This window comes from Chlamydotis macqueenii, chromosome Z (genome assembly GCF_036417535.1).
Source record: "Chlamydotis macqueenii isolate bChlMac1 chromosome Z, bChlMac1.mat, whole genome shotgun sequence".
In the NCBI taxonomy this organism is placed as follows: Eukaryota; Metazoa; Chordata; class Aves; order Otidiformes; family Otididae; genus Chlamydotis; species Chlamydotis macqueenii.
The window spans coordinates 33603582-33616515 of record NC_141593.1 but is presented as its reverse complement, the minus strand read 5'-3'; the positions used below and the strand labels follow the sequence as shown (position 1 = coordinate 33616515).

Sequence of the window (12934 nt, the reverse complement as noted above, 5' to 3'; positions counted from 1 at the left end):
TTTTTCCTCAGTCTTCACGAGCTGTGCTCTAGCCACAGTGCCCAAGATGCAGAAGAATGGACTGGGAGAATGAAGAACAATTCACTGCAGCAGAAGGCCAGCTTCAAGACCATCCAAGGAACCTGTAGGTGCACAAGTCCACGGGACCTGATGACTTGCATCCGCAGGACCTGAGGGAACTGGCAGATTAAGTTGCTAAGTCACCATCCACCATATTTGAGAAGTGGTGGCAGTCTGGAGAGGTTCCTGCTGACTGAAAAAGGGGTAACATAACCTGCATTTTTAAAAACGGAAATAAGGCGGACTCAGGGAACTACAGGCTGGCCAGTCTCACCTCTGTGCCTGGCAAGATCATAGAGTCAATTCTCCTGGAAACTACACTAATGCACATGGAAAATAAAAGAGGTGACTTGTGACAGCCAACATGGCTTCACTAAGGGCAAATCATGCCTGACCAATTTGGTGACCATCTACAATGGCGTTACAGCATTGGTGGATAAGAGATGACCATCTGATATCATCTACCTGGACTTGTGCAAAGCACTGTCACACACGCCATCCTTCTCTCTAAACTGGGGAGACATGGGTTTGACAGATGAACCACTTAGTGGATAAGAAATTGGCTGGATGGTTGCACTCAAAGAGTTTAAGTCAATGGCTCAATGTCCAAGTGGAGAACTCTGACGAGCAGCGCTCCTCACGGACTGGTATTGGGACTGGCACTGTTTAACATCTTTATCAGTGACATGGAGAGTGAGACCGAATGCACCCTCAGCAAGTTTGCCAACGGCACCAAACTGTGTGGTGCAGTCAGCACACTGGATGGAAGGGATGCCATCCAGAGGGACCTCCACAGGCTGGACAGGTGGGCCCATGCCAACCTCATGAAGTTCAACAAGGCCAAGTGCAAGGTCGAGCAACATGGGTCGGGGCAATCCCAAGCAAAACGACAGACTGGGCAGAGAATGTGAGCAGCCCTGAGGAAAAAAGACTTAGGGGTACTAGCTCAACATAAGCCAGCAATGTGCACTTGCAGCCCAAAAAGCCAACCACATCCTAGGCTGCAGGTGGTCAGCAGGTCAAGGGAGGTGACTCTGCCGCTCTATTCCACTCTCATGAGACTCTATCTGGAGTATTGTACCCAGTTCTAAAGCCTCCAACATAAGGAGGATGTGGACCTGTTGGAATGAGTCCAGAGGAGGGCCACAAAGATGATCAGAGGGCTGGAGCACCTCTCCTATGAGGACAGGCTGAGAGAGTTGGGGCTGTTCAGCCTGGAGAAGAGAAGGTTCCCAGGAGACCCTATAGCAATCTTCCAGTACCTAAAAGGGGCTTAACAAGAAAGATGCTGAAAAACTCTTTAGCAGGGCCTGTTGTGATAGGATGAGGGGTAGTGGTTTTAAAATAGAAGGAGGTAGATTCAGACTAGATATAAGGAAGACATTTTTGACAATGAGGGTGGTGAAACACTGGAACAGGTTGCCCCATCCCTGGAAACATTCAAGGCCAGGTTGGGCAGGGCTCTAAGCAACCTGATCTGGTTGAAGATGTCCCTGGTCCTTGCAGGGGGTTGGACTAGATGACCTCTGAAGGTCCCTTCCAAAACAAACTATTCTATGATTCTATGATTACTAATTCCAGCCACCTACTACAAACTGGATACATGAATAATAAATACAGAACAATACAATATTCTGTGTCAAGTGAACAATAGTTCTGATAGCCAGTGCTTCATTTCTATCATAATATCTAATTTAGGATCTTAATTTTTATGCAATTTATTAAAAGAAACCATTAAATATCGCTACATTTAGACTTTAAAAAAAAACTCCTTATGTCTAACACTTGCAGATAATAAGGCCTTTAACTGAAATGTACTTGTCACAGACTAACTCTAAAATACATGTAATAGTAGCAGTTAGATACCATGCATGCAAACAATTCCTCCAGTTTAAATAAGAACTGTCCATAAAGTGATTACTAACTGCTTAGCTCATTCAGGATTGCAGGATTGCCCTTAATATATCGTTTTGCGTACAGTGAAATTAAAACAAATTAGCTGACTCCCAGCTATAAAAGGGAAATTTTACAATAAAATCTCTATAACATAGCTTTAAATTTATCAAACAGGCATCGGTGGACAAGGGACGAGAAACTGACATCATCTACCTGGACTTGTGCAAAGCTTTTGACACTGACCCGCACGACATCCTTCTCTCTAAACTAGAGAGACATGGGTTTGATGGACGGACAACTCGGTGGATAAGGAGTTGGCTGGATGGCCGCACTCAGAGAGTGGTGGTCAACGGCTCAATGTCCAGGTGGAGACCGGTCACGAGTGGCGTCCCTCAGGGGTCCGTGTTGGACCCGGCCCTGTTCAACATCTTTGTCGGCGACATGGACAGTGGGATAGAGTGCACCTTCAGCAAGTTCGCCGACGATACCAAGTTGTGTGGTGCCGTCGACACGCCGGCAGGGAGGGATGCCATCCAGAGGGACCTTGACAGGCTGGAGAGGTGGGCCCGTGCCAACCTCATGAAGTTCAACCAGGCCAAGTACAAGGTCCTGCACCTGGGTCATGGCAATCCCAGGCACAAATACAGGCTGGGCGGGGAATGGATTGAGAGCAGCCCCGAGGAGAAGGACTTGGGAGTGCTGGTGGATGAGAAGCTTAACATGAGCAGGCAATGCGCCCTTGCGGCCCAGAAGGCCAACCGCATCCTGGGCTGCATCAAGAGAAGCGTGGCCAGCAGGTCGAGGGAGGTGATTCTCCCCCTCTACTCTGCCCTGGTGAGACCCCACCTGGAGTACTGTGTCCAGTTCTGGAGCCCCCAACACAAGAAGGACATGGACCAGTTGGAGAAGGTCCAGAGGAGGGCCACAAAGATGATAAAAGGGCTGGAGCACCTCTCCTCTGAGGACAGGCTGAGAGAGTTGGGGCTGTTCAGCCTGGAGAAGAGGAGGCTCCAGGGAGACCTGATAGCGGTCTTCCAGTACCTCAAGGGGGCCTACAAGAAAGATGGGGAAAGGCTGTTTAGTAGGGCCTGTTGCAATAGGACGAGAGGTAATGGTTTTAAAATAGAGGGGGGTAGATTTAGATTAGAAATTAGGAAAAAATTTTTTACGATGCGAGTTGTAGAACACTGAAACAGGTTGCCCAGAAAGGTGGTGGAGGCCCCATCCCTGGAAGCGTTCAAGGCCAGGCTGGATGAGGCTCTGAGCAACCTGACCTAGTCAGGGATGTCCCTGCTCCTTGCAGGGGGGTTGGACTAGATGACCTTTGAAGGTCCCTTCCAACCCTAACCATTCTATGATTCTATGATTCTATGTAACTAGAGGCAAGAGGAAGAAAAAGAAAGGGAAAGGAGAAAAAGAATTGCACAGTGAGATAGACTGTAAACCATTGATGCTGTTTGTGTACATACAGAGTAACCACATATAATTGAAGCTGTCAAGTGAACAAAAAGTATGTTTACAATACTGCACCACCAGTAAACTACCCTGTGCACACATTGCTATGTCTTAGTTACACCACAAGCGCTCCATACAAATGTGAAATGCAACTTTTTATACTTCTGATTCTCTTCATCTTCCTGGAAAGAAAGAAGGAATTAGCTGTCTTGCAAATGTTTCCACAATCACTGTGAGGTCCCAAAAAAAAAAAAAAAAAAAAAAAAAAAAGGCAGCTATCACTGAATAGGCCACCAAATTAGAAGAACAGTATTTTAAATCTTGTGATTTCCATGAGAGCTTCTTTGAAAAGATGCCACCTGTGGAACCTTTTGTACAGCCTTAAAAGTGATCATCACTGTACTAAGGAAACATTTGTAACTCTGCCCTCTGCTAGAGACATACAGCTGTGTTAACTGAAGTTCATGGAATCTCAAAATGTTACATATTACTACTTTATTATGGAAACACTATAATACATAATTTAAGTCTTTATCATATTGAAATGTGCATGCAATAGGGCAACAGTGAGAAATTTCAGCTTAGAATCTGCCTTTCTTGAGTGTTTGATTTTGTGATCCTGTTCCTGCAATTATATACTGCATCTAGAACAGAAAATCTACAATAAACTTAAAAGGATTATCACAGAAATCTACACACACTGTGCAATACTTGCATTGTCTGACTTCCTTGCACTTTATATGACTAGCTTTCCTCTCTCTGATTCACATAGAAGAGCACAATGACAGAAGTATGCGCTCACTTTGCCTTTCGTTCTCTCATTGACAAAACAAAATGTTCTGCCTTTAGCAATAATGTATCACATTTTGTTTTGTAACAAAATCATTCTGCACAGCTATAAAGACTTCGAGATAGTTTGTATATAAGAAGACATAACAAAAACAATAGAAGCATTGCACAGAATCCATTTTCAGAGCTGAAAATAAGTACATTTTCAGTTCCTTTCTCTTTTTTTTCCATTGTTTCCTTCTAATGAAATTAGTATTTTGAAGCAGACAAGTCTTCAAACTTACATGAACAAAATAGTTTCTATATTTACGAATTCCAAATAGCAGTTTCTTTTAAGTCAGGAATATTTGAAAAATTACTGTTGCTTCTAAAACTGCAACATGTAAAAATCTGATACTGACCAAGAAGCAGCATAAAAATGCTGTCTTTTTTTTTTCCTATTTTATTTGTCTTGCTTAAGTTAAGGGGGTGAATAAAATGGAGGGTAGGATAAAGTTATATTAATTTTCAAATATAACATTTGCATTTTTCCATGGCCATATTCCCATCAGTTACTTAACATTATAACTGCACAATTAAAAGTTCACATCATGTCTGAAATACTGTATTCAAGAGTATATAAAGAAATCATTTGCCTTTCAATATTGCAGTCAACTGTTGACTTTTTTTTTTGTTTAAAAAAAATAGTTTTGAAGCTTTTTGTTCTCCACACATTCAGAGCAGCCTAGCTTCTCGTTCTATCTCAGATGCAAAAAAAAAGGAAAAAAAAGAAACAGGATTATTTTAGACTCTAACCTGAAATGCTACAACCTCTGGCCTGCCCTTCAGCCTTTCCACTGCAAAGGTCTCTAGGTGCAGTTTGGGTAGCTGCAGGGTGAAGTCATTCCTGGTTGCCGCAGTCCGTGACAGCAAGGTCTGATCTCTGACCTAAAGGGAAAAAAACAGCATCAATGGTAATTCCCCTTCAGACACATTAACTGGGATGAACTGGGTCCCCTTGAGCCCACTGAGTGGACTTGCATTGATCGTTGGACCTGAAATCCATGAATAAATTTAGGACTAATTGATTTTTCGTTGCAAATAAATCTCTAATTCAGAGTGCTGGGAGAGAATGTTAAGAAGAAAAAGCATCTTCCCCTGGTCTGAAAGGAGAGGGAAAGAAGAGACACTAAGGGTTCACAAGCCCACCTGGCATACACATTTCACAGATCTGTCCCCTGTAAAAACCTTGTAAGAAAATAAATAGTAATTGTACTTCTGACTCAAACAAGCATCAGCTATGAAATTAAAAAGTTTATGTGATCATACAAACAAGAAGCTGGCATGTGAGTTCTATCTGTTGTACAGAGATCGCATCAGTCCTCCACAATAAGATTAATTTAATATCAATTCAGCTAAGCCCCAGATTAAAATGAATAATCCTCAAACACAGCAAAATAAACCAACCTGTAGCTCTGCAATTAACAGAAGGAGGGGAAAGGAAAAAAAAAAAAAACCCAAAACCACAAAAACCCCAAACCCTGCTACTAGATTTCTTATTGTGGACTCACTACAAGAAATAATGCACTAGTTGGTATTAATCGACTTTTATACAGTTTCTAACTATGCCCATTTGGAGCGGGAAATGCTGCAACGTGCACAAAATTCGGACCGTTTGGTGTCCGGTCCGTTCTCTCGGCAGCCTGCAAGGGGAGGCGGGATCCCCCCGCCCCTGGCAGCGCCGGTGCCCCGTCCGCCCGCGCGGACGGCCCGCAGGCCGTTGGTGTCACAGTGCCCCCTGCTGGCGCAGCGGGGAACTGCACCCCGCCGAGACACCCGCCCGCCCCTGGCCTGAGGGGCACCGCCGAGGGGAACGGCTCGGCACGGGAAAGCCACGGGCGCTCCCGCCTCCCGACACCGCCGGACTGGCCAGCGCCGCACGCCAGACCAACGCTGTCAGCGTTACTTGAAATGCAACGCTGTTCCACGCGTTACGACATGTAATTAGGCTATCAACACGGACGTGAATTCATACGTATTTAACACACGCAATTTGCGTGGAGACATCACTCACGTTCATACACCGTTTGCTGCCACACGCTCATTTTTAATTCAATTTAATACAAAAATTATTATGTCCACTGCCAGGAGATCCCAGTAGTCAGCTTAGACTCTAATACAGACGGACAGACGCACATACTAACACATGTTAGTACAGACAAAATACATTCCTTTGGCACAGACTGTATCTGTTCAGTAGCAATACCCAGTACTGCAAAAATAATTTACTGTCTTTAACAACAATACACAGCCCAATACTGAGAGATATACTAAATATATACTAAATACAAATAAATCAATGCACCATTTACTAAATACTATTTAAAATAAATCTCAGTTTTTCTCAGAGCCTCCCTTGCCCAAAAGAACTCACCAAACACGAATTAAAACACACACACATCTATTCATTTCAAATCCCAGACTACTTTTTTGTAATCACTTACAAAATTAGATTTTTGTATAACGCCGATTACGAGTGAACATATTTCAAATAATAGCACAGCCTTTGAAATCCGCTCTGATTGAAGTAAGTATGCATGTGTAAATCTACTGATACAAAGAAGAAAAGATTTTATTTTCCTCCTTGCTCTCTTCTGTGGGAATAGGGAGCCCTATATTTCCCAAGTTGACCTAAAGAATTCCTGTCAATACCTGTGGCTGCCAAACATATGCACTATGATGCAATTTTTATAACAGGAAAGGTCCTCTACACGTTTTTTGCACACATAGTGCACTAGGTTCAGGATATACAGTCCCGTGGAACAAACATACTCTCTAGAGTGTTCTGTCAGCATGTGTAATTCCGGTTAGATGTTAACCTTGCTGAATATAACAAAACGCATTACTTTAAACACACGCACACACATATACACACACACGCACTTGATTTACATTTTTATAGCTTATATATCCCAACTTTTCCATGTCTTTGCTGCCAGTATGCGCACAGATAAAAGAAAACATTAATGTGGATTAAGGTACTAAGAATTTATCAACATCAAACCACCAGTGTTTTGCCTTCTACCCTTCTGAACCGTAGTCAATAGATCTAAATATTTTACTGCACCCTGGCCAATTCATTGTTTGATGTTTAAAAACTCACCCAGAATCAAAGAAAATTTATTAAATTTCAGCCCCCAAATGAGATACTATTAGCTTTGAAAGTCAAGTTTAACTGCGATATTGATGATTCTCTTTTTTCTGTGACAAAATTCACAAGGGAAATCCCTATGTCAAAGTACAAAAGCAGATTGCTAATACTAGGGGGAAAAAAAAAACAATGTATAAGCAATGTAGGTATAATACACACACACACAATACAGACAGTGGAAGTCCTTTTAACCCTATTAGTTTCAAACTCTCCATTTCAGTATTGGGGCCTGACACTCAAACAATAAATTTTTTTTAAATGGCTGAATTGTGGTAAACATATGACATTAGTAACACAATATCAGAAAAGTACATATTAGCTCCTTAAAGAGCTTCATATTTGATATGAAGATTCATAAATTAAAAAACAAATCTAAAACTTTTTGTGTTTGTGAATACTTAGATCGTAAAGAGCTAATCTCACTATCACCGCGCGTACTGAGAAAGACAACATGAAGCTACAGTTTTCGTTTGAAAAATACTCACAAGGGTTCAGAAAGAATTATAAGGACAAAAAACTAGGCATATACTGTACAAATATCATTACATTGTTTCTCTAAAAGTGAAAACAGTCTTCAAGGTTGCTGCCTGTTCAAGGAATTGAAAGATACAATGGCCATGCCTGCATGGAATCAGACTGGACTCACTGTACCTATATGAAATCTTAAAGAACTGATTTCATCACTTGCTGGCTATTTGCTTTTTAAGATCCAGAAAGATAACAACAGGAGTTGGGACACTGATTATTTCATCATTCTCTAAGGAAGTAAACACAGTACTCATGTATACACTTATATTCCAGAACTATCAGACAAAGGTAAAACTGATAATTTTGTTTTTAATTATTTATTTGTTTTTAGTAGCTTGACAGGGAGGAAAACCATCCTATGTAACTAAGCTCTACAATGCAAGTTTCAGAGCTTTTTTGTACTTAATGAGGGTTTTTTTTTTTCCTCCACAAGGAATCTGTTTTGTCCGAGAGGTCTCCTTAGGCTAGAGATCTAATGCTATAATCTGAAAAAAACTTAATCAGCTAATCAAGCTTATTGCAATGATTAAGAATGTACAAAACTAGCTTCACTTTCCTATATTCAAAAATTAATAGATACGAAAAAAAATCTGTACATGTATACAATGCTAGTGAATATTTTGTCTACTTCTGATTTTGGTAAACATAATTTTGGTTGAGATCATGAAAAGCTGCAAGCATGATTTTATATGGAGCATATTAAGTACTGTGACACCAGCCTGCTAAGTACGATCATTAGACTTTCCAGTTTAGTTTTACATAAATGCTGTCTGAAAACAGGCCAAATTACAAATTACACAACTCTACTACAATACTCAAAACATTTTTAAATAAAAGGAGCATAGTGACTTATGACAGTGTTTAACTTTTTAATTAATTAAGAGAGCAACACAGAAGACACACTACGGTGACTCAATTTAAAATCAATAAAGTACTGATGAATTCAGATCAAAGTTGAAAGTGAATAATAAACTGAAGCTATGTTATTGACTGAACCAAGGTGTAGAATTTGATGGGCTAATTCTACATGTCCAAAAATGATATTAAAAATTCTCTGCTGATCGGATATAACAATAATTTTGTCTACAGTCCACATTTGTGCTCACTTCTTTGTTTTCCCTTTTCACAGACTGAGCTGTTCTTTATGGATGTAAACTTCACCACGTAAGCTAAATAGAGAACCTTTTGTAAGTTCAAAGTTCACCAATTTCTACATAAAAAATAGTACCTAGAAAGTAAAAGACTTTGGGCTTAGTTTACTTTCCTTCACTACTACTATTTTAATAGCATATCATCTGCAATTAAACAGTGAAACAAAAGCTACAATGGTGCAGTGATTTGGTGGTAAGTGAATGGCAAACAATGATTTAGTCTGCTTGACTTTGAGATGCTCATATTGCTCAGGTAAGAGGAGCTACAAATATGTTATGCAAATCATTCTTAAAGAGGGCAAGCAAAAAGGTTTCTACTAGACCATTATGTGTTCTGCATGTGATACGTAATTAACAAAAATGCTTTCAGGACTTTTTAAAATAGAAAGAGGCAGTTTGAATGCAAACCACATCTTTCTCTTAACCACAGCCTTGTAAATATGTTGCTGATTTAGCTGCATAATGTCCATACCTCCAGGGCAGCATATAGAATGGAGACCATATTGCACAAATCAAGGACATGCACATCTACAGAACATGGTCCTTTGCCATCTTTGATGAGAAGCACTTTAACAGAAATAAGTTATATAGTAATGCGTTTGTCACAGTGGCACAAATGATAATGGAGCTAAGAAGAATAATAAAAAAGTATATACACTGGTGGACAGAATTAAATGTTCATGAACTCCTCCCATTTTTAAAATGTTTAGTTATGAGTTGTTGATGTTCTCTTACTCAGACTAAAAAAATGCAAGTGAATATACACAAAGGAAGTTAGACCAACAACATGAGTGGGCAATGCGCCCTTGTGGCCCAGAAGGCCAACCGCACCCTGGGCTGCATCAAGAGGAGTGTGGCCAGCAGGTCGAGGGAGGTGATTCTGCCCCTCTACTCTGCCCTGGTGAGACCCCACCTGGAGTACTGCGTCCAGTTCTGGAGTCCCCAACACAAGAAGGACATGGACCAGTTGGAAAGGGTCCAGAGGAGGGCCACAAAGATGATCAGAGGGCTGGAGCACCTCTCCTCTGAGGACAGGCTGAGAGAGTTGGGGCTGTTCAGCCTGGAGAAGAGGAGGCTCCGGGGAGACCTGATAGCGGTCTTCCAATACCTCAAGGGGGCCTACAGGAAAGATGGGGAGAAGCTGTTCAGTAGGGCCTGTTTTGATAGAACAAGGGGTAATGGGTTTAAATTAGAAGGAGGTAGGTTTAGATTAGATATTAGAAAAAAATTTTTTACAATGAGAGTTGTAGAGCACTGGAACAGGTTGCCCAGAGAGGTGGTGGATGCCCCATCCCTGGAATCATTCAAGGCCAGGCTGGATGAGGCTCTGAGCAACCTGATCTAGTCAGGGATGTCCCTGCTTCTTGCAGGGGGGTTGGACTAGATGACCGTTGAAGGTCCCTTCCAACTCTAACTATTCTATGATTCTATGATTCTATGGTAACAGTGCTGAATAGTGTTGATAACAGTAGTTCTCCAAGTACTTTGCCAAAACAGATGATCTTTCTAAGGATACATCCATATACTGTCATTCCCAAGCATAGGCTCTCTAGAAAACAGTGACCCCAAAAGATCTGCTGAAGGATCTGGCATGTGCGACATCCAAAGAAGTATATAGCACAGCACCCCGTCAGATACAAAAGAAAATCTGTTTATATCAGTTGCTCAAAAACAACAGACTCTAAGTCTCCCCTGAAAATAAGGAAATCACTCAAAAAGTGTATATTCATCTTATTGAATGAGGATCTATATAATCATGGACACAATATTTTCCATCAGGATATTTCAGCGTTCAAGGAGCACTCCAGAAGCAGAGAGACTGCCTGTGACAAGATTGCATTGCTTAAACTGAAGGCACTTTAAATCAAATATATGAAAACTGGAAAACTATAGCCACAGTTAAGGGAATGAAATAGATGAGGAATGATACTGAGAACCAAACCAGTCAACTGAACTACAAAAAAGCCCCCTCAAACTCTTCCCCCCATCCACCCCAAGAAGGACAAATCAAACTACACCAAAACACAACACATCTTGCTTGGACAAAATACTGCCTTATAGGAGGGAAAGGGAAAAAGAGCTAGATGGTACAGTTGAATGGATACTCGTTATGTGGCCACCACAGTTCGGTTTGAGTACTCATTAAATGCCGGCAGATGACTGCATACTCTTTCATCGAAAGAGGGAATACATCTTCAAACGCAAGGGTCACACTTCTGTTGATAGTGGAGGTCTTAAATAGCATTTTCACATATCCTGCTGTAGGTAGCCATACATGAATGTAATTAGGTATACAACGTATTTCACTTAATTGAAAAATCTACTAAAAACTTCTGTATTAGCATACAGATTCAGGCACTATCCTTTTTGACTACTGCCATGCAAGTCTGTATTTCATTACAATACAAGCCATTTCATAGGTGGTTTTTAAAATAACATTAATTACTGCATAACAGCATTTGTGTAAGGAGACGTGTCTCATAAAAGTGATGTTTTGGGTATGCTTAGCTTTTTCTTTTTTCAGTTTTCTTAAAGACTAGCCAGGATTCTGAAAATTAATTTTCAGAGTAGAACACCATCCCTAGCTTATCTATAAGTTTAATTCAAGCCTTCTCATATAACCACACACACACACCCCCCACGGTCTGTTGAATAAGATGTTAATTTGCAAACATTGACCACTGCACCTAAGCTTCATTGCAGTTGCAGTATGTACACTATAACACATCCCCTATGAATGGATTTTAGTGACCTTGGGCTGAAAATGAACCTATGTCTGGAGAAAATAGTAGTTAATGTATTCAGTAATTCCACAATTCTCCAAACAAGGATTTTTCCCTACTGAAAGCAAACTACACAGAAGTACTCAACCTTTAAAAAAAACCAAACAAACAAACCAAAAAAAAAAACCCCAAAAGACAAGGAAGACAAATGCACTCTGAAATTAGTTATTTAAATATGTCTAAACTGAAAACAGTTAAGCACATGGATATGACATTCGGCAATGTCTTATCTTTAGTTTGTCAAGGTTTTTAAATCCCTCTTGAGCTGGAGTACCATTTTTAGCTTGGCTAGGTCAGAATGACACTGAAAAATATGAGTGATGACACACTAGACAGCTATATGGACAGAGTTGTCATCAGCAAACCAGCTGTGCTAACACCTGTATGTCCTGCACAAGTGATCTTTAGGAACAAGGATCAAGAAAGTCAGATTACTGGGGGGGGTGGGTGGGGGGTGGGGGGAATAAAAGTCATTCATAAAACATTGAAATGAAGAGGTGCTAGCTCGAGATGAAGGAGGAGAAAATGTAATCTTTTTCCTGCATTTTTTTCTTATCACAGCGAAATAGAATCATAGAATGGTTAGAGTCGGAAGAGACCTTCAAAGGTCATCTAGTCCAACCCCCCTGCAAGGAGCAGGGACATCCCCGACTAGAGGTTGCTCAGAGCCTCATTCAGCCTGGCCTTGAGGCCAAATAATAGCTTGTTTCCTACTCTAAACTTCTCACAGCAGTCTTAATATTCTAATTGGGATTTTTTGCTGATTTTACTGCAGGTACACATACCCACTGTTTCAACAGGCTTGTGGCAGGGCTGATTTAGAACAACCAAGGACCAGAGCGATAATTAGACCCTGAGCAAAACATACACAAGCAGGCTTCACTCAGTTAATGTGTCTAAACACACACAAGAACCAGCTTAGGGACTGACATTAGGCTAGGGAAAAATGTTCAAATTGAGATCTCTAAAACAAGAGTTTTGAAATAATCATTGAAATAAATAAACAGCATCATAGACTATAGATCTCAGTTAGCTTGCAGAAATGTGGCTGATAAGTAGACCTAAAAGTATCAGGTCACATC

At 40.9% G+C, this 12934-nt stretch overlaps 1 protein-coding gene across 4 annotated transcripts in view; it reads right to left on the bottom strand.

Annotated features, from left to right (window-relative positions):
- The window catches only part of CCDC171 (coiled-coil domain containing 171), a 162078-nt gene that overhangs the window by 40551 nt on the left and 108593 nt on the right, over positions 1-12934 (bottom strand). For all 4 annotated transcript variants that reach the window (XM_086770830.1, XM_086770829.1, XM_086770832.1 and 1 more), the window contains one exon: positions 4996-5127. In XM_086770830.1, the coding sequence (XP_086626956.1) occupies positions 4996-5127 (132 nt within the window). The remainder of the gene's footprint in view (positions 1-4995; positions 5128-12934) is intronic.